Below are 23475 nucleotides of genomic sequence, written 5' to 3'. Positions count from 1 at the left end.
TTGTATTTGAGTACATGCAGTGCAATACAGACCTCCTATTAAATAAATAATCGTGTACATATTATAAACAGTACCTAGTAAACGACCTGTCAAAAATATTGTGAAAATGTAGGTTTTATTTATATACAAGATAATTAGTAAATAAATTTATAAGTAAAGACATTATTTGAAACCGATATTTAATTATTATATAATTTTTAACATAACGTGGCTAGTTTTTGAGGTGGCCGGTAATATAAGTTTTGTGTATGATTTAACATTGATTATAGGTAAAGAAAATTCATTTTTAGTATAGGGGCCAAATGTTGGACACTAATCACGTATTGGCAATTAACTCTTTTTAAAAATATTTGAGAAGCATTTTCATAAAATAATCAAAATATTATATAAATGTAAATTCCCACACATAAGTGCCGAACAACTTACTTCGTTGTTTTAGTTAGAATTAATTAAATAATTAAACAGATACTCAAGATTTTTCATTATTTATTTTATATTTTTAGAGGCGGAGCTGGGTTAAGATCTGATGAGAAAATTATGATTTTTTAAGAAAAAAAAAACCTATAGTTTTATAAAACTTTCTGTCATACTGAAATAGGTATTTAAATATTTTGGTAGAAGTGGCTTCAGTTAATCGGGTACAAACAAATAATATAATGAAAGTTACTCGTTCTGCAGGCCTATTATACTTGCAATTTTGTCACTTATGTATGTGCATATATTTGCAAGCATAAAAGGCCCACTATTCGAAATTAAATGTCCAACTGAACTAACCGTTTAAAGTTCGTATTTATTTATATCATACAATAAAAATCGTTAATATTCAGTATTTTGTTTTATATTAATGATTTAATGATGGTGACAATGATCGTAATTTGATTAGCATTTTAACTATAGGTAGTTGAAATAATAAGTTAAATAGCAACTGCTAAATATGAGTACAAGTTTACTATTTTTAATAATATATGTCTTAGTCTATTACTTAAGTTTAACTGTGTATTCTTAGTAAGTACTTAAACATATACTAATGTAAGTTAAGGTTATACATATATAAAAGTTAAACCTACGGTAATATAGTAATAATTTGTAAATTTGCCAATATGGCGCACCGTACAGCAAAGACCAAAGACAGACATTTATTTGCGAGGGTTGAACGAAGGAAAGTATATCTCTTATAATTTTCCCTTTTACCTTTTATGCTTCAGTATACTGTCCTTATATTATTATATCGGAAATGAAATGCCACACTTTTAGGCGTACAGTACCTACCTCTTGCAAAGACGGACTTAGGGCCTATTTAGACGGTACGAGAACTCGCATACGAGTTTTATTGCGGTATTTGATGGTTGTGTAAAATTCTATGTAAATGTAACCTCAACAGCCCGAAATATAACTAAAATCACATGCAAGTTCGCACGCCGTCTAAATCAGGCCTTAAGCAAACTGGTTAATTTTGCTGTATTTTCCCATTGAATCACTTTATCTATATCGAGAATTTAACGAAATATTTATGTTTTCAATAATAAAAGTAATCACATATAATTTACAAGTACATTGCGCATATTTGAACTACTTTCTCGTCTTGATGCGGCATTAAAAGTAAGTGGTAGGCTTCTAATTAATTTAAAATCATTTGTTGTGTCAAGTATTTTGTGTAAACCTTATTTATTAAGAATTATTATTAATTAATCCCTAAAATAACTTTGTAGAGGTTTCGCACGAAAACGAACGTAATAAAACGTGGGCTTCCGGCTAAGAGAAGATCTTATCTCATATTACCTTATTAATTTATATAATTAACATGTACTCATTATATGTATGTTAACCTTTTGTGGTCTACCTATTTAATCATATTATTCATTTATTAAGTTGCTTGGCGAGCTGTAGAAAATAAGAGCTGTACTTTTTGTATATGATGTCTTTCATCCCTCGTTGTTTGTATTAGCTAAGAATTGTGTTACTCGTACACATGGAACATTTTATTCTTATATTATATTCATATGTACATAATTATGTAATCATCATTCTAGTTACTATAATAATACTGTCATGAAGGGGTCATGTACAAATAGGTAAAACAAGTTATGGTATAAATAAATCTAAAAGTGGAAATCTGTAAATAATTTACACTTATTATAATTTAGAGAATTAAATAAAACTTTGGCAGAAATTTGTCCGACCTATAATAAAATGAATGTGTATAAATAATGAATGGGCGCACGCACTAAAACTTTGCGATTGCAATCCGATATTTTGTTCCTTCTAGGATTGATCTGGCACTCTTACGAGTAGGTATGTTGTTCACTTAAAATGAGTTGCTAATAAATACTAACTATTATTGAAAATTAACCCGATTCGGTGTTTCAACTCACAGCCGAGGGTTTGGAAGCCGAACAGCCCTACATCTTGGCTACTTTTAAAGTTTCTACCTGGGGGGTTACCATGACGTACTAAAGACGTTCAGTTTAGGTTGAGAGAAAGGGACACAGCTATAGCAGTTACATAGCTCCGTCCCTCTCTCTCAACCTAAACTGAACGGCTTTAGCACGTCATGGTAACCCCCCTGTTGTCAACCAATCCATTTTATTATTAATCATCAAGGTTTACATAGGCATCTTCAATCCTAATGAATAATCACATAAACAAAATCATAGCATATCATAATAAATTATTGAATAGAATAAGCAAATAATATATATTTAATATATTATGTTGTTCGTAATATGAATATAGGTTCTAACACATACACTGCCAGACGGGTACTTTTGTCCCCAGGCGCTTTTCGCTACAAAGCTCGCGCCTGGCAGTGAATGCGTGTTGGTATAAATGTTACAAAGTGTAAGTCACGTGTAAGTACAATGCGGGTCATTATAATATATATAGTAAATCTTACAGTTGCATGCTAGACTTACAGTTTTGAAAAAAGAATGTTTGGGTATAAAGAAATAACATATAATTACATCAATGTTGTAAATTAAGTAAAATAACGTAAATTATAATATACAAATCATAACTTAGTAAAAAATAAGTAAGTATTTATACTATAAAGATTTTTTTTGTATAACAGCGCATGACGCAGAATCTTTGCTTGTAAACTTAAAAATAATGCTAACTGCATTATGTAGTTGTCCTAGCGGACCCCAGCCTCCCATGAGCCGTGGCGAATGCCGGGATAATGCAATAAGGAGGATTGTATGGAATTGTAGACAGTTACACTGAAAGAAATTTGCATTGTGAATTTAATAAGTTCGACTTGTTGCGGTTTATCCGTTTGAATCAGCCAAACGTATGTTTAAAACAATATGTGTCAGGTTGTTTTTATAAAATCGACTTGTTGATTCAAATATATTGCCGATTCAAATGACAAGTAGCTTGTTGTTTGAACCAAAGAGCACGTAGGCGCTATTTTAACCAAAAAACTTGTTGAACGAACATGAAAACTGGTTGTATTTTTTCTCAGTGTACATAAATATTATCTCTATACCTTTTACAATAATACACAATTAGAATATTGATTAAAGAGATGATATAATTGAGAAAGTAACTAAATACCTAAACGTATTTAATTTAAGGACATACGGCTTTGTAATAAAGAGTTGACACGTGACCCATACATGGGGACACTGGACGCTGGACGTGTTAAGAGTCATTTGAGTTCTTTTCAGATTGTTCGAGCTTGAACAGACTAGTCATAACATTATGAGTATTTTGTATTTTTGAGTCATATATCATTATACTTGTTTTTCAATTATGTGTACTTAAGAAATTAAAATTTTCATAAATAAGTTGCGTACAGACAGCATCAAACGTCGCGCTGAAATATCTGTTATCCTGAATAATATAGTTTACATAATATTATACCAAAAGAGATCAAAATAAGATTGTATGAAAAGGCGAACCTTAGTACGTTTTCACATTGTTCGATCCGGTATCGGATGTAGGACCGATAATTATCCTGTACATAAAAGGTTCCATCCTTCATCTTTGACATCCTTCCTATAAACTGTTGCAGAATGATAAAATTAGATAAATACTTTTGACAAATTCGATCCGCTACATTTGATGCTGACCGTACCTGAACGTAAAGTAGTAAAAATGCCATATGAGGTTGCAGCGCAATGTAATATTGATGTTCTATACTTATTCCAGTGAAACTTAATCGTATTACTAAACAATTGATGTAACTTTGTCTTTTATTTCCACTGAATCCTTTTGTCCAGGAAGGAACGGAATCGATGAACCGTGTTTGAAACGTTATTTTTACTGAGCCTAAGAAGCATAAAATATATGTAGTAGGGTGACTGCTGTACTCATAGGTATTGTCGCTAAGGTTGAAGTACTAGTGCCCGACGCTGCACTAGTATTCGACATGTGCACTTTATGTCAAAGTGACAAGAATTAGAGTATAGAAAAATAATCGTTATTCAAATTTTACCTTTACTTTGACATAAATTGCCCATCTTGAATACCAGGGCCCATTTCTCAAAACTGAAAGCTACAAGTTACAAGCGGAAGTCTCTATTCAACTTGTCATGTCTTGACATTGACAACCACTTGTAAATTGTAACTTGTATCTTCGAGAAATGGGCCCCAGTACAGAATACTTGTAATTTTACCTCACATAGAATTGTCTTTTCTTAAAAAATCAGGACTGTTGTTAAACAGTGGCCAATTACTATGTGGTGGTTCACCGACCAGCAAACATACATACTAAGCTAGGGATATATAAAACCCGTCATACGGCCTATCCTTATGTATGGCTGTGAGGCCTGGTCACTAACACTGAAAGAAGAAAGTCAGCTCCTGGTAGCGGAGAGAAAGATTTTTCGCAAGATCCTGGGACCTATTCAGAGAGACGATGGCACCTGGAGGATCCGGAAAATGCCGAGATCGAGGAGTTAGTGGCCGAACCCAATATCATCGGCGAAACGAAAGCCCACAGACTTGGCTATTTCGGTCACTTACTTAGAATTGGAAACGATCGGGCGGTCAAGAGAGCGTTCTTGGGTCGACCGGCTGGTGGTCGTCCGACGGGTCGCCCAGGTATCGCTGGGAGGACAGTGTGGTGGCGCATATGCGTCGGCTTCAAGTCAGTGACTGGCAAGAGGCTGCGCAGGATCGGGACAGGTAGAGATCTCTCGTTTCGGAGGCCAAGATTCACTTTGGATCACTGAACCTAACTAACAGGTTCACCGACCATGAAGTCTTGACTATTTTGAATCATTAGCCTAAAATTATAACGAACAAGTCAGGATCAGGAAAAAGATCAAGGAACATTTAATAAAAATCAAAAATAATGGAGGACACAAATTTATTAATTGAATATTACCAGATCAACTTTTTGGTTTTCCAAAAGTACGTGTTGTATTTGATTTTTACTACACAAACAAAATGTTGCAGTATCCATTCTGAAGCAAAAATCTCTTTCATCTTCAATGATATATTTAAAACAATTTTAAATAGTCTCTAGTACATTTTCATTACCAAAAAGCGTACAGAGTTACAAATTACAATAATCAGGTAAATGGTAAACAAAAGCAAATAGTAACAGATGCCTACTCAAGATGACAATCGTTTGGGCTAAAACAACGAAACTCTCTCTGTTGCTCTATCTCTCTTTCATATAAGTGCGAGAGAGAGCTATGAGATAGCGTTTATTATATATTATTAAAAAACTAAGTTAGTCTTTTTTTGAACAATAATTTTATTGCGTTTTTCATACTGAAAGAAATAATTCACAATTATGACTCTTTATTATTTGAAAAATGATATCAGCAACATGTTGAAAACTAGCTTTTGATTGATATGCGCATTAGAATGGCAAGATTAGAAATAAAATTTAGAACAATATTCTAGGTACGATAAAGGACCTACACAAAATGTCGAAACAATAGAAGCTGGCATCAATCAAACTCAATGCAAACAAAACACAAATCACATTACGCAATGACAATTAAGTTACAGTTACATATGACATTGTATTAAAATTATATGACGTTGATTGAACTGAATCAAAACCATCACAGTTATGACAACCACTCAATGTTTTACGTTTCATATAACCTTTGTTTTTTATTTAAATACGAATTTCGAGAGCATATAGAGATCTGAAATATCTTTCGTTTACGTAAAATTATGTTAAGTTTGTTGCCGATTTATTTTTCAATTATGTATCTATTATAAGCGTATTACGTTTCAGCAACAATATTAGTATCTACTTATATCTACTTTAATAAATAAATAAATCTACACAGACAACTTGTACATAAGTATTTAACGCAGTGCACTGGGTAAAATATCGAAATGCTAGGACTAATATCACACTTTTCAATTCCTAATTATTTCATACTTTAATGATTAATGTATGATAATTTTAAATATTTTTGAGTACCTAACGAATTCCCAAACATTCATATTTGAAACGGCGACAAAGTATACTACACTACCTACAGTACCTAACTTTAAATCGTCCTCTCTAATAATTTAAAGCTCTCGCTTACGACTTGCAATCGAAGCCGCTATAATAAGCTACACTAATATTCCATATAAATGCGTCACATGACGTCATGCTTATTGACGTATGAGAGCATGCGATACGAACTATTGAACCAGTTTTCTCCGAGTCACAATTGAAATGCACAAGTAATACTTATCAAAACAATGGGTAACAATTCGTTTTGTACAAAACCTCGAGAGAGCTGAATTCGCTTTCCTCGGAGTTACACCCCGTTCGTCGCTCCCGCGGCCGGGGGCGCGGCGCGGCGCGGCGCCGCACGGACGGTTGACCGCCTCGGCTGAGGGTCCTGCACAAGTTCATGATCAATTGACTACTCCCACCGGTAAACACTTGCACTGTTTTATTTTCTGCAGCCGCTTACGCTTGTAAAGCGACCTCTGCCCCGGACACTTGAGCGTGACCGTGATCCAAGTAAACTTCTTAGGCTTGCAGAACGAACAGGACTTGAAGGCTGGCGCCGGCCGGTCGTCGCTTCCGTCTCGGCGACGTGGTCCTTTTGGAATGTAAAATGAGTTACACTGTCCATAACAAAAGTTATTGATGACCGTCGCCGGTAAACAGCCGTTTTCTCTTATTTTCTGCACCAATGGCTCCGTTTTACACCAATCCTGCTTCAAATATTCTTTCTTTGTAACGACGAGAGCGTTTCTTGAAGATTTTAAAATTTTTCGGAAATCAACTCCCGGAGGCAATTCTGTACTATCCTCTTGATCTGGCATCGAAACTATCATAGTGTCGGAGGTGCCTTCGCCTAGCTCGTTCCTCTGAACATATGAAGGCGAAGTGGCGGAGGCCTGCTCTGCGCGACGGCGCGCCGCGAGGATCCTCTCGACCTGCTCGGTGTCTATAATGTCAAGGATGGAGTCGGTGGGAGTGAACGGCCTCCTGCCGCCGACGCCCGCACCGGCGCACCCTCCGCAAGCGGCCAGCAGCGCCGCAGCGGCGAGCCAAATGTGAGATTTGGAGAAGTTCTCCATCTGCAACAAAAAAATATCTAAATCAGTTCGAAATCTCCGAATGGTTCCGATCGAGGTCATTGACGCAAGGCAGCATTAGTTTTAAAATAGGTTCCGATGGAGAGGAAGTCGTAGGCGAGACTCACGTTGCATCGAGCGTTGGGAGCGAACATCGTAGGCAGTGCGTCGGAGACGGCGGGCGGCGGCGAGCGGCGCGAGATGCGTGTGCGCTGGGCCGGCCGGCGGAGCGGTAATGAGGCGCTCAATGGACCGCCGTCGCCGCCGCCGCTCAATGGACGAGATGACTCACGCACACCGCCATAGAACCGTTACTACCAAACATTTCCGCAGACCCAACACCTGTCTGATACCACCTGTCTGTTCCGGATTAACATAACTACGTAATCTTAATCTTGCCATTGACGAACAGGGACTACCAATGTTACTTGTAAACAAAAGTATATTTTTACAAAGGCAACAAAACACGTTTGTTAATTATAAATACTGGGATTATATGTACCTGGGATGGTTATCTATCCTAACAAAACCTAATCCGCTGTAAAAGTTTCTCATATTTATAAATACACACAGATTGTAATGGTACCGAGTGAGCTGTGTTATTAATCTTCCTGAGACGCTGCCGCATAGGCATTATCGTTGCGGTTCGGCAGGTCGGTGATCTGTGGAGGGCCCGGAGAGATTTTCTCACTTCGGCGGCGCCAGCGCGCCCGTGATGCGACGGAGGCGCAAGCGCCAGATGCACGCTAGCATGCGCCCGCCTTCTGTCGATCGATTATTCGCATAGGTAGATAATTAGTACCTATCTACTGATTTTTTGATAACATTTATTTTTAACCCCCGACGCAAAAACGACGGGGTTCAACTTTTAAATAGTGCGATATACAAATATAAGCATTCATATACGTTGATCACGTATACAATGTACTTTAACCTAGAGATTAAAATACAGATTAAGCACCGGTCTCTCCCTACGGCTAGGATCTGTGCCTTTTTGTATGGTAACTAAATATTTTCAATTACCTTTTAACACATGATATTAATTACTTAAGTAATAAAAAAAATAACCTACTCTGCTTGGCGCCATGCATTTTGCATTTGTAATGTGTAGAAATTTCAAGTTTTTAAATAACACCTAATTAAGTCAGAAATTACGATTACCTAGCAAGAGTTTAAATACCTGCACCAAATAAAAGCAAGTTATATACACCAATTAAAAGTTTCTAATAACAAATTTTGAAACGAGATCTCACTCAGCTCCTGAAGCATTTAATTTTTTTTAAAAGAATTACCTTACGATATTCTCTACGAGTAGAAAAAGTTGAACGTAACGTGAGGCCGGCGCTAGCACGCGGACCCGGTAGCCGGCGCCATCGGCAATCATGTATTATTAACGACTAATTTAGCAATTTTATTTTAGCAAAAACTCAGCTCGTTGCCTTTATTTTGAACGGTATAAGCGCCGCGCATGAGCACTTTCGGAAACTGCATTTTGTTATTTATAAACAAAACCAAAATATCGGATTCTGCGCTTTATCTTTTCATTTTTCTTCTATTTAAAAAAGAACAGTAGGTAACCTACCTACACATCACCATGGTTGTCGCCATGTATATTGTATATATTGCAAGATCTTTAGTCTGGTCTTAAAGTATGCTTTGATTTTTTAATACTCATACCCAAAAAATTATTAATAAAACGGGTAACTAACAGAAAGTGTCTAAGGAAAGCCAAAAAGTTTCCCAGTTCACAGTCATAATTTGTCATGTCTTCATAGGCTCCCAGAACATGCTGGCCCTTTTGATCAATACGTTTCCGCCCATTGCTTCCCACAATGCCATAGAGACGAGCAACCGAGCCTTCTCAGAAATGTAGGCGCTGCGTGGGCATAGGTTCAATTATATTTTTAACAAAGTATCGTTAAAATCTACGTAATATATTGAAGATGTAGCAACTATCTAGGTGCAACAAACTGGAATACGAAATTGATTGAATGATTATATTTTAGAAGTAAGTAGATTTTCCGCTCGCTATTTTTGCTGTATTGTCGGACGTTAGGTTTTGCTCTTCACCAGTCGACATTTTTGCGTCTACGCCATTTTATGACACGGGAGAAAAATCGTTCAGAAGATTAAAGAGTCCACAAATTACCGGTTCGAGCTCCAGACGATATCCACTTGTCAGTTAATTGTCACTTACCTTTTGCTACTATATATTTTTAAAGAAAAAAACCGCCGGTTTCAAATTCCTACAGACGTCATAATTTATGCGACCTGTCGATTTAGGTCAATCAAGCCGAAATAAAGTGTGGCAGCGTAAATATAGAACGAACTGGATTGATGTACAGCAAACAGTGATAAAGCGCCTGATCGGCCTGATCAATCAGACATAACGAGAGAAAATGCTAAAATAATATTGTAAAACTGAAAGGTAACGATTCTTTTTCACAGACAAGTTTTTCGGCTTATTTATTTGTAGATTATTATTAGCGCATATTATTATTAGGACTGTAGAAAATCGTGCAGAATGGACAGCTCTGGTGCACAAAATAACGACCTCATGTAGCCGCGGCCCTCTGCCATGACATGAGGAACCGAGGAAAAAGAGGAAGAGTACACAATTATGTAGGTACGATTTTCTGCTAGCTACCCATGACTCTCACAAAGATGCGACTACCTACAGCAGACATGGCGCTATAGCTTTGCGAATGGTGATGTACAGTCGTTAACAAAAGCTTCGGAAATATTTCCAAAAAACAAGTAAGTGGGTTCTTTCACAATTCGTTTGGCGTTTATTACCAAAAGATACAGAAAACCATGTATCTATTAGGTACCAAAACAATCTATTTTTATTTAATCTTGTTGGAAATTTCTGGAATGCTGCATGCTGTACTGATAAGTGATACCGGTGCAATTTTGACTTTAACTGATATGTTATATCTCCCCTTTCATTATTTTTTTTACCCTCGCAACATTTAAGATTCCATTTTGTGAACGAATTACTCACTACGCCCGTGGTTCTATTTTACACTCCTTGGTTAAAAATTGACAAGCTTGGAATCATGCCTGATTCTATGTATTTTAAGTAACTTATTGATATCGTAGTAGGTCTTATAGTGTTTAAATTTATTTTTATACTTATATCTATTTCGGTTCTGACTGTACAAATAATACAAATATGTCACAGCACCTTAAATTCCTTAGCGCAAGCCTGGAATCTCTGAATAGGGAGGAAGTGGTTCTAAATCGATAGTTTTTTTTACAACCGGCCGCTTAGCGTAGGAATTTCATTCATGGCTCGCTCATTCATTGCTTTGTTTGTAAAAAAAGCCCTTAGAGACAGGCCGTCTCTAAGCGCACGTAAATAGCGATTATCTGCGGGTGGTGTTTTTGACAACCCTATTCGGTAGGTGGCGGGCGGCTTTGAGTTTTATGATGTGAAACTTTGAAAAAAAATTCTGGGACTACAAATAAGAAAACAAAATGTCGATTGATGAATCCGTTAATATTCATACCACAGAGATTTAAGAATGGAATGACAATGACTATGAACATGGTAAAATAAAATTAATGAGTAGATAATTGCACATTACTTGGTAATTACATAATTGCATGGGAATAAGGCAACTTTGTTGCCGCTATACTTATTTATAAAAGTGTCGCCGTAGAAATGTAATGTCACATTTTTTGTTCCTACGCAATTTGTTACTCTTACTGTAATGGCTCATGAACAAACACGTTGGTGTTGAGTAGTGCTGGAAAAGCCCTGGCTTATAACGACCACCGATATAGATAATTTCAGGCAAATACCTATTCTAAACCGAAATATTATATGGAAATAATTCACTTTGACCTAAAGCTAAGAAAGGTATAGACATATTTTATCGGGCCTATGCCTAGGTATCGAAACTTTTTGGCATGTTTCTGTTTAGACATCTTGCTGTGATATGGGCTTGTTGACCTCTGACCCTGTAATGTCGGCAAATTGTCACTGTTAGTGACAAATGACACTGTGATTGATGAAATAGGGGCGTCGGAGATAAAGTCAGCAAAATTAATTCGCGATAGATCCGATACAACGCGAAAGTTCTAAATGTTAATTTTAAACATCCTGTAAACACACCAATCCTATCTGAGTATTATATCGCAAACAGTCCAAGTCCGATGGTATTCGGACAAGAATGCCGACCTTCTGAGAACGGTACCACGTTCGAATGCCCGTTTGACACGTTCCCTGATATAGATTCACTTTTTATAACCTCACCTCCGATTTATATTAATTTCATGGCTAATCTATTAAATAACAATAAATGACAGAAAGGCAAAGTTCATCTCGGGATTATTCGAATAAGCCTGATATATCGTTTTGCGGTTGGGATAGGTTCAAATCCAGACTTTTGAAATTCAAATTTAATGTATAGGATTGTTACTATTTAGTTCAGTGATAAGTTCGCCTTTGTACTTCCTCCTTCTTTCTTTTATATTTGATGTCTTGTATTTTTTTTTCTGGTGGTACAATAAAGAGTTTACTTACTTACTTTTATTATGTAGGTATGTTAGTTAAATAGGTACTTATTTGTAGGAATAAAATATTAGATTTATGTTTTAGTTTGTATATTTTGTATTAAGGCTCTAATTTTATTGTTTTTACTACCACCTATGTTGTTATAAATAAAGATCAAATACGTCCAGTCCATATTTGTTTATTTATCACAGAGAGTAGAAGTCGGTTCGACCTATCGTTTTCCCAGCCTAATGTGGGGCTCCGCTGCCATAATTATATGTATTGCAATTACATGTATGTAGGTATAAGTACAGTAGTCAGTTTAATAATTATTAAGCCTAATTAACCCACTAGCCAAGTTAGAAGCGGATCCATTTTGGGAAGTAAATCATATTAATTATGAAATTCATAAATCTAATTATTCATACGTAGGCAGGGTTTACCTACTTATTTATTTTGCAAAAAAATGTATGAAAAGTTAAATAAACACGGTGTACCTACCTCAGGTTAGTTGGTAATACCTACTTATTTTTAGGTGCCTACGTATATCGATATCTATCAATAATTCTCGTATGATTTATACGACACTATACGTCATGCATCATGCAAGACTCTTAGTAAAAGTGTTAAAATGGATTGACAAGAAACACGTACCCGGTAAAAAATATCTTACTTGAAAAATATTGATAAAATTTACATATTCAGAGAGAAAAAGATCTAGGTAGGATCACCGCGCTCAGCTTGATTTATATGTGCATTTTTACATAAAATAAATAAATCGTTGCCATACGGGATTAAACAGGCACAAAAAGCTCGACACCGGAGAGTGTAGTTCTTTTTACCTATCTTGTACAAAAAGCTGGCGACTAGCCTCGATGTGCTTAGACCATTATGCGAGCGATTTGCACAGAGAGGGCAAAAAATGAAAGCATTTTACGATACAAATGCGTTTTATCATGATTTGATGAATGCATGCGTCTCGAAATGCAGGCGACGCCGAGGCGCCAGGCCTATTGTAAACCTCCTATACATCAAGCTCGGAGCCCGAGAGAGATCCGAGAGAGTACGGTTTCATCATCCTCCTTACGTTATCCCGGCATTTGCCACGGCTCATGGGAGCCTGGGGTCCGCTTTTGACAACCGAGGGAGTACGGTTTAATGTGTACATAATCATGTTGCTATAATCGTTACGGATAGCACTGGTATAATACCTATGACACCGCTAGTCTAAGATTGTGTGATGAGCCATAACATTAAATGATTATACATTCTAAATTTTTATTACAGTCGGTTGTTAATATTATTATAACGTTATGTTACTTTAGGCGTTTGGTCTAATAATAAATTGTTTAAACCCTGTTAACTACATATTTATTCATAATTTAAACTAAACATAACCACTACTTATGCCCCTGCATTCATTTTTTCAAGTCATTTCCGATGCTGCCTGCTTGACAGCGCAGAAATACTGCCTGCGTGATGAACACCCTGCTAAAAATCCAGGGTTATTTTGATTTTTAGGGTTCCGTACCTCAAAAAGGAAAAATGGAACCCATTTTTCAAATAGATTTACTTTGGTACATTAAAACTATAATTTAAACAATGATGATTGTTCCAATCTCCACGGTATATTCAGTGAATAAAGTGCCACCGTCCCTTGAGATGAGACATCTGTGTGCTCTCGCAGGCGTGCTCTCTGCGACAATCGTGCCCAATCGTTTCGATCGCTATTCTGAGCGCGTTAAATATTTCTATGCCGCGTCTATTCCGTGGCTAACAGTGAATTATTGTTGCCTACCTATTGTTAGTAATTAAGAAGGATGTTGGTGTGACTTCAATAGAAAACTTTTTATAATAGGGTAGCCGTAGTATGCGGGTTTCTAGGAAAATACGTGACGAATCTAGAGAATTTAGAGTTAATGACACATATCCTTTTTGCTTTGAAGTTCGGAACGATATAGGCTTAGGAAATTCCTGTCAAAGTATTCAAGTCTTAGCTTTTAAACAGCCGAAACCACCCGAAACGTAGAGTACAGTCAGCTATACTACTATTATAGCTTAGGACCTTTGCTTTGCATACTTACATACTTCTATGAATGATGAATACTTATATTTTTTACATGAGACATTTATTATGTACTGAAAAGCATACCTAATTTAAAATAAATTGAATTATGAGTACCTATTATAACTTTAATTAATTGGTACCTAAGTAGGCACATAATAATTACTAACTTGAGGTATATTGGTGTAAATATGTTTTGGAAAGTTCACCCATTGTGATGTTGCTGTAATCTAGTTACTTTTTTAATTATTATGTGAAAATGCTGGTTTTCTATGATGACTTGTTTTTTAGGGTTCCGTAGTCAACCCTTATAGTTTCGCCATGTCTGTCCGTCCGCGAATAATCTCAGTGACCGTTAGCACTAGAAAGCTGAAATTTGGTATCAATATATATGTATATCAATCACGCCGACAAAGTGGTAAAGTGTGGCATGTAAAGTGGGGACTGATTTTTTTTTTCATTTCAACCCCAACGTGTCATATATTTTTGGATAGGTAATTAAAAATGAATAGGGGTTCATTGAAATAGTTTTTTGATAAAATTAATATTTTCGGAAAAAGTGTGCGTCCCCCTCTAACTTTTGAACCATATGTTTAAAAAATATGAAAAAAATCACACGACACCCACACTATTGTGAATAGAAAACATGTCAACTTTTTTAGTGAGCTATAAATTTTTCTGTTTATTTTTTTCGCGCAGCACTAACTTTCACAAATCAAAACCCTCCAAGGATTCGGATAGACGAAGTTGGCCAAGTCATATTACTTAGCACCAACAAATCTTTATACCCGCACTTGAAATGTATAATTTGCTAAATGTAAATTTACGTTTCAAAGGTCGCATACTTGTAACAGCTTTCTACGCAGGTACAGGTATTTACAGTGCCGCAGGAGCGTGTAACTTTGGTCACAGTATAATAAAGAGTACTATCGTACAGTATGGCCACTCCCGCTCCCCGCTGAAAGCGCCGCCCACCCCCTCTCGGTTACCTCACAGTTACCGCATGTCAGAAACGCGAACAGTCAACCTGTCATATCTCACTCATACAAGCATGGTACGCGTTCACCTACACGAGCTTAGAATGTGTGCCAGGAACGCGCCTCTTTCATATATTTGATCGCCAGTGTCCGAGGTGTGCTTTGGTGCTTATAACATCAACGCAAGTAGCGTCTTATCCAAACTAGCTAACGCTGGTTATTTCATCGAGCCTCTTGGCATCATCCCTAGTCAAACCGCTGGAGCAGGTCCATGGGATCGAAATCCATGGACTGCCGGCGCTAACTAAGGGCCGGTTGCATCAAACCGTCTGTCACCGTTAAAGCGTTAAATTTTATTGTATGGCAAGTTTTATAGACATCTGCTGCGTGACGATGATGTGTCTGTCAAATGTGGTTGATGCAACTGGCCCTTAGGGTCAGACACTTCCGGTGCTTCGGACGCAGAAGCCTTGATTGCATAGGATATTCATTTGTTTGTTAATGTAAATCAAATGCAAACAAAGTAAATAATTAATGATAATTCTCTTTATTTACATGAACATATTTACATAATTATATAAGAAACTAAGACTAAACTTAAAAGCTAGCTAATGTCTAAAATAGGCCCTTGAGGCATTGTACCAAGGATACTGGCGACATTTCCTCGCTGTATCGCAATGCTGATACGTTGTGCGAGGAAGTCGCCAGCTCTTCGGTCACCAGTTACCTCAACCAGACGCTTCGCGATTTCTGTGAACAACTTGTTCGCGCTGGGGCCCCATGGACCTAGAGTTTCTACACCAAAGGGTACAAAAAGGTATTCTTTGCCAAGACTTTTGTATTTATTACGTTTCAAAATTTCGGCACTTTCTGCCGCTGCGCCCGCTTTTATCTTGGTCCGTTGGAGGTGAGACGGTGCCAATGTGTCTACGCAGGTAGCATCCCACACTAACATTCGTCCCATACTTATAAGTAATAATTAATTAATATTGTGTTTGGGGCCGTAATATTCGCATGGTAAGATGGGAGGTTAGTTACCTAACTAGTGCCTACTTAATACCTAAGTGTTATGTCTTTGAATTTTCCGCTATTAAAAATCAGAATAGTACCTCGACTCGGCGCCGGCGCACGATGCGTAATGTTGTCGAGCAAAAAATGTCAGAAAAACGTAAAGAACTCCAAACGCCAGGGTACATGCACGAGACGTATAAATCAAACCAGGGGCTCTAACACCTCCTGACATGAAAACACTTTGTTATATTTATATGTTTCTATATATAAAAACATATCTTAGTATAAAGGGTTCAGTGAGAATTGAGTTCTTAATTATATGCACTGCAGTTTCATCGAAATTACAAAATTGTAATTTTTATAAATCATTTATTTACATAAACTAATTTACAAATATAAACTAAGACAGCATAAAACATAAAAGCTAACTTATATCTAAAATAGGCCCTTAAGGCATTTTACCAATGTTGCACTTATATATGTACAAAAAGTATGTAGTTCGACACGAACTAAGTAGAACTTCAGACTACACGCTACACAAGGCATAAGTATATTGAAAATTTCGCGTTGAACGGTATTGTAACAAGGCATGCTTCTTGTTCCAATACGAAATATTTTTGCACGGAACCCTCGGTGCGCGAGTTCGACTCGCACTTGGCCGGTTTTTCATAGATGGCAGAATTTTCTCACTTCTAGCTCGCGTCTCGAATCTCGACCGATTTATATCCGAGTAATCATTTGTTATCGCAAATATCATATCATATTTCTAGACTTGGCGCTTCAATTCAATTCAATTCAATTCAATCATTTATTCATAAATAATAATTTAAACGTCACATCATCATATTACAATTTGCATTTCTATTATAGTTCATATTGGTAAAAATAATAATAGTAGGTACTTAATCTAGTATTAAATAGTACTAACCATAGTTTTATAATTTGCTGTTCATATCACAAAGTCTGTAGGTATTTTACATGCATGTTTTTTTTTGCTTCTACGGACAATTTACAGTTTGAAAATGTTTTGGTATCATTAACTGTTATTAATAACGGTATCATTAACTGTTACTGTAAAGTATCTGTATCGAAATTGCATTTTCACCACACCACCTGGTAAAGGCTCTCTTTGCTATTCGAAAACAGGTAGCAAAATTGCATTTATCCACAAGAGTGCAAAGTAATTTCATACAAATTTTAACTTGATATCTTAAGCTGGCTGGTAAAATTTACCTATAAATGATGATTTTGCATCATTGCACGAATGTAAATTCAAGTAAAAATGTCAATGCGGACACATTGGGTCACCATGGGCTCTCGTGCATGACATGCGTCCGAAGCGCTGCTGCAATGGAAGGAGCTCCCGCCACGACAGTAGATATGTCGGGCCCTAGTTAGCGCGGAAGTACCGGCAGTCCTATAGTATCATAAAGTTCAAAATAAAAAAAAAACAATCACGAAATCAAAATAAATATACTTGTGCATGCGATTTGTGGGGTCAAAGGAACCCTGGTACAATTCACGTCTCTGCCTCGATCATTGTTATGGAATTAACACTTTTTAGTTCGTTTTGTGCACCCGATTAGAAACGGATGTGAATCGGCTGACAGATATAAAATTGTTAATCCTCTTTTTGTGAAACTTGAATAAATCAGCGATGTATCGTTTATTTTATACTTATTGGCGCTTATTGCAATATATAAACGTTTCTATTTTTAATGCATGTTTCAACTAATGCGACACCTTTTATTTTTTGATATAAGTACGTACCAATAATATTGTTTCAGTTAAAAGTAATGGCTAAATTACAAAATATTATTAATACTGCAAATTACGCTTTTTAATTCATTTTTACTTGTTATTTTAGTATTAGACGCAGAAAATATGTGTAAATAAAATACTACTTAAACGATAGTGTACCTACTACCTCAGTTAGGTAGTATTTAGTAAGTACCTACTATGAAATTAGGTAATACCAAAAGAATACTTCTAAAAACTGGTTTTCTAGACAGTCAATCACAATGATTCTGACTTTATCTGCTTAATTTGGCTTTTGCTATGGAAATAAATCGTAGGCGCATCTTAATAAGTCACACCTACGCTAATTCTAGCCATGTTTGAGCTGCAACAATGATTACAATCTGTAGGTAAATAAATATACGAATATAACCTATAGCAATAATTCGCATTTTGAATGGGCAAGATTTATAAAAATGTAGTACATACATACAATCACGCCTGAGATACGCAGAGCAAATGAAACAACTCAAGTTTCAGAGCCACTCTTGGCAATTAAGGGGTTGAAAGAAAACAAAATTGTGACATTGCAGTGACAGGTTGCCAGCCTCTCGCCTACGCCACAATTTAACCCATATCCAGTCGACTTCTACGACACCCACGGGAAGAAAGGGGGTGGTTAAATTCTTAGCCCGTCACCACACGAGTAATTATGAAGTACGTATGTGCATAATAAACTCGCCTAATATGGGTAATAAATACTAATAAATACTTAAGTTTAAAGTAGATATTTAAATAATTTTACTTCAATTCAGAATTTTCTGAAAATAAACTCCCGTGTTAAGGCAATAAAATACATACAAGTAATTTGTCCCAGAAATCGAAAATGATTAAAAAATATTATTGTCTTAACATAATGTATGTTTGTACTTATGTATGTATTCAGTAATTTTTGTCATAAACTACTACTCATAACTATCTACTACTTAGGTAATGTTAATTATTATGATCAGCAGTGGCCATCATATAGTATGGTTCATTTTGACCTCAAACTGCATGAATACCTACTGTGCTTAGCAAACCTCAATCCATGACGTATTATCATAGCTCTCTACTTCAGGGTGTCCACATTTTCAGAATAACAAGTTAGAGAAACATATTAAGTACATACGCTCATTTGAGTAGATTAAATAGTTCAAATACTTAGTCGCAATTGAAATGGTGTCTAAATTACCAAAAATAAAAACCAATACGATCTTTCTTTTATTATGTATTGTTTACAGTGAAAAAAAAATAACTTTTTAATTGTAGTGTTGGTCAGAGAAAATCAAACCAGCTATTATGCGCCATACATAGGCCCCTGACGTAATTATTAATTGGGTATTGTTGACTTGTCCTACTGTTCCATTCATTGACGTCAGATATGAGTGATATGACATCATGAGGATACGCGGAAAGAAAGAAACTAAGTACTGAAATTAGCTGTAAGAAACAGTATTGCTTTACTTGCACCTAGGTATGTATAAGGGAGAACCGGTTATATGATTATATACTTGCATTCAATTTTCGTCTACTGGATGCAAACAAGCGGACTAAATCTACTTTTATTACATACTAGCTTTTGCCAGCGGCTTCGCTCGCGTTAAATTCGAAAATTGCGGAATGTTCCATACAAACTTCCACACCCTATTCTAGGGAAGTGGGGAGTTAGAAAGAGACAAAAAGTAGCCTATGTCACTCTCCAGCCCTTCAACTATCTCCACTTAAAAAATCACGTCAATACATCGCTCTGTTTTGCCGTGAAAGACGGAGAAACAAACAGACACACACACTTTCCCCATCAGCTTAAATTATACTATCTATCTCTATCTTAAGTTGCCATTTTTATTTATTGTATTTATGTATGTATGTATTATGTGTATGTAAGGTATATTTATTTATGTATTCGGTATATATGTATGTGTGTTTGTGTTGGTTTTCTCTATATTTTTTGTTCTTGCACTGCCTGTTAACTTTTGTTTCTGTTCCGTTTTTCCAGCTACCCTAAGGTTGTCTGGAAGAGATCGCTTTTTAGCGATAAGACCGCCTGTTGTTACCTAGTTATACTCTCACTAAACATTCTGTATACATATAACATGTAAAATGGTGCAATAAAGAATATTTACTTACTTACTTACTTACTTACTTTCCCATTTATAATATTAGTATGGATTAGTATTATCACAGAATATAAAATCAGAGGGCGGAATTGCTCATCGCAAAAATCAAACGTTAAATTTTATCGACATGTTCAGATATCGATAAATTCAGGACAATTCTGACTTCAACGTTAACCTCTTTGATTAGCTATTAGACCATTTGATTTTGACCTCTTTGGTTACATTAAAAGTTAATTGTATGACATTTTATTGTCATTTCTATTTGTGTATACATAGATTTAAGATTTTGTTAATAAGTAAATAAAGATACGCTTGGGAAATATAATTTCAGTTTAATCGATAGTCGATAAAATGTACGTTCCAACTCTATTGACGTTTGATTTTTGCCATGAGCAATTCCGCTCTCTGTATATAATAGTATAAGGTATTATTACAAATAATTAATTAATTATATACTTAAGTGTTTAGAAAGAAATATGTGTTTATTTATAACATCACTCACCTCAACATTCGTTCATTATTACAAATAATTATGTATATATTCAGAAAGAAATATGTGCTTATTTATAATAAGAACGAAGTTACAAAAATAACATAGCTGGAATTTCCAATATATACACGTTAAACTTCCGTGAGACATATTCAAATAATTAATTGAAATACGGTTGTACTCACGTTATTATATCGCTATTGCTGCGACATGTTTCGGGCCAATTCGGAGGCCCCTCTTCAGGCGTATAGGAGTTCACGCGACGGCTAGACTCCGCAAATTTCCAATATGTCTTGGAACTCCAATAACTATATAAGACGTAATATTTTCACGGTAGTAGTCGCTAGGAGTACCACTGATCCATATAGTATATCGCTGACTGGGGATGAGCTTTTGATAGCTGTTGGTAGAGCCCTGGAGTATCAATCCAGTTGCCGTGAGTTGAAGTCCCACCCATGGTAGTGATTTTTCCCCCTGAAATTCATTTTCAGTTTATAATATTTTAGTAATATCGAACAAATTTCGACGATTTCGTAAGTATTTTGGGAGAAAACTTAACATTCACTAAAGAAAATTGCAGAAAGGAGCAACTTCCGTGACAGATCGCAATAACAGCCAAATTACGTATTTTGTTTTCGCTGCGTCGCATGTATCGTACAGTTTACCAAAATTCTGAAGAACAAACGATACTTAGCGCGTTCTATTTTACAGACAGAGACATCTTCCGGCGAATATGCTAATACGCACATAAGAAAAACTGCATGCCCAGTTTACACAGAATAAATAAATAGAATTACATATTATACATAGAATAAATAAGTAGGGAATATTACTGCAATATTAATTCATCCCACATACGAAACCATAGAGAAACATAGCTAAGTATTATACATGTACGATGCCTTAATCAGTTTTTTGAGATTTTTTCTAAAATTGACACCTTTAAAGTGGTTTATTTACTCGTATGTACGCCGTTAAGAGACATTACGCCGAACATGCTTTTTTTGGTCCCAATGGGATCGATTGGCGTCAAAAAAATTTTTGTGAAAAATGACCTTTTTCTCGCACCTGCGGGCTGATTTTTGAGTCTCACGCGTTCGAATTCAGAAAATTGACACTGAAAATAATAGGCAAGTCACCGTTTTCAACCGGTATTTTAGTGACAGTGAGACTCAAAAATCAGCCCCCTGTATGTTTTTTCAAAAAATCATTTAAATGCCAATTTTCATAAATTGGTACAAAATTTTAAAATAGTAGTTGTGCTGTAGTGGGCTGAGCTCTGAAGAAGTGTTTGAAGTGTTTGTATGATGCTAACGACCACTTCCTATCACCGACCAGCCGAACTCGCCGGCGGCAAGTTATTCATGTCACAAAGTCGCACACAGTGCGGTTTAATAGGGATTTCCTCCCGCGCTCTGGCTGTGGAAAGAGCTCACTACTGAAGTTTTCCCGGCAAGTAACACTTTTGGAGTTACAGGCAAGGTGGTGGTGTGTGTAAAGTAAACAAAAGAGTTCATAATTATTAATTATTTGTTATTAAAATATTAGGTACCTTAAAAAATACAGCGTTACGTGTTACAATTTCAACTATGTGACAAATAAATTTTCAAATAGGAATTACCACTCTGAGGGAGCTTGCGATAATGTATGTATAAGGAAAACCGGTGACGTTTCTTACATATTAACATCAAACTATGTATTTTTCCGTGAAGGACTCAAATTATTGACTTATGAATTCCTGTCAGATACGGTTTTAATCTAATAATAGTTAGATTATAGTTCCTGTTTCTCACGGACGTGAGTGTAATACTAAACAAAGCTACAGGGTGGCGCCTTACTTTACGTAACATCTGTTCGTTATTTTGACCTATTTCAATCAGTATTAGTGTTAACTACAAACATAGAAATACGCAAATGGAACTTGTAGTTACTTATTTATATGTAACTAACTCACCCTCACGAATGAAAATGTATGGTCGTCCATTATCAACTCGTTAGCAATTTGAATTTGGTAATATATTATTAATTAATTTTATATTGAAGAACGGCAATCTCGTTCGTAAAATTAGTGGCTACGCCAAATTTTGGGATTAGTTGTCAAAACGGACCATGAGCCGTGGCGAATGCCGGAACAACGCAAGGAGGATGATGATTGAAGAATGTTTACCATCTCACTTATGAATTGCCTAATAAACGTAAGTATGCAGCGATAACTGGAAAATGTACATATAATAATACCTACTAGCTTTTACCCGCAGCTTCGCTCCCTTCAACTATCTCCACTTAAAAAAATCCCGTCAATTCATCGCTCCGTTTTGCCGTGAAAGACGGACAAACAAACAGACACACACACACTTTCCCATTAATAATATTAGTATGGATTAACTATTTGCATGCAATATTAAATAACGGAGAATCAACCGTACTTTTAATTTTCTTTTTTTTCTCAAGACGTTAGGTATCCATTGAACCTATAAATGTTATACAATACATAATTATTGCAATAAATATAAATAAAGAAATACATATAATATAGGACATTTTTTTACACAGATTGACTGAGGCCCACGGTAAGCTCAAGAAGGCTTGTGTTGTGGGTACTCAGACAAAGATATAGGTATATATAATATATAAATACTTATATATATAGAAAACATCCATGACTCAGGAACAAATATCTGTGCTCATCACACAAATAAATGCCCTTACCGGGATTCGAACCCGGGACCGCGGCGTAGCAGGCAGGGTCACTGTCACTACCGACTGCGCCAGACCGGTCGTCAATGCAACATGCAATGCAACATGTGATCTTACAAAGTAATGTTAGACATTGATCTAGAGCACCATATTACCATGATTTTCTAATTACTATCATGTCGTTATTATAAAATGACACTTAATAAATAACCCCGACACTACAGGTATTATCCATCCTGTAGACAACACTTATCAAACCCATTACGTTAAATGTATGACACACATTATCATAACCAACAAACAATTTGCTTGGCAATTAATTAAAGCCAATTTAACCCCGTCAAGAC

General features: G+C 36.0%; 1 protein-coding gene across 1 annotated transcript; it reads right to left on the bottom strand.

Moving 5' to 3' along the window:
* Positions 1-5129: 5129 nt before the first annotated feature.
* LOC125227219 (gremlin-1-like) lies at positions 5130-7878 on the bottom strand. The gene is made up of 2 exons (XM_048131480.1): positions 7620-7878; positions 5130-7494 (listed from the first exon to the last, which is right to left on the bottom strand). The coding sequence occupies exons 1-2, from the start codon at positions 7644-7646 to the stop codon at positions 6820-6822; spliced, it is 702 nt and encodes a 233-aa protein (XP_047987437.1). The 5' UTR covers positions 7647-7878; the 3' UTR covers positions 5130-6819.
* Between the last annotated feature and the right edge of the window lie 15597 nt (positions 7879-23475).

The sequence above is a fragment of the Leguminivora glycinivorella genome, chromosome 1 (assembly GCF_023078275.1).
Source record: "Leguminivora glycinivorella isolate SPB_JAAS2020 chromosome 1, LegGlyc_1.1, whole genome shotgun sequence".
Lineage (NCBI taxonomy): Eukaryota > Metazoa > Arthropoda > Insecta > Lepidoptera > Tortricidae > Leguminivora > Leguminivora glycinivorella.
The sequence above is the reverse complement of the archived record's forward strand: the minus strand, read 5'-3'. Positions and strand labels throughout refer to the sequence as shown.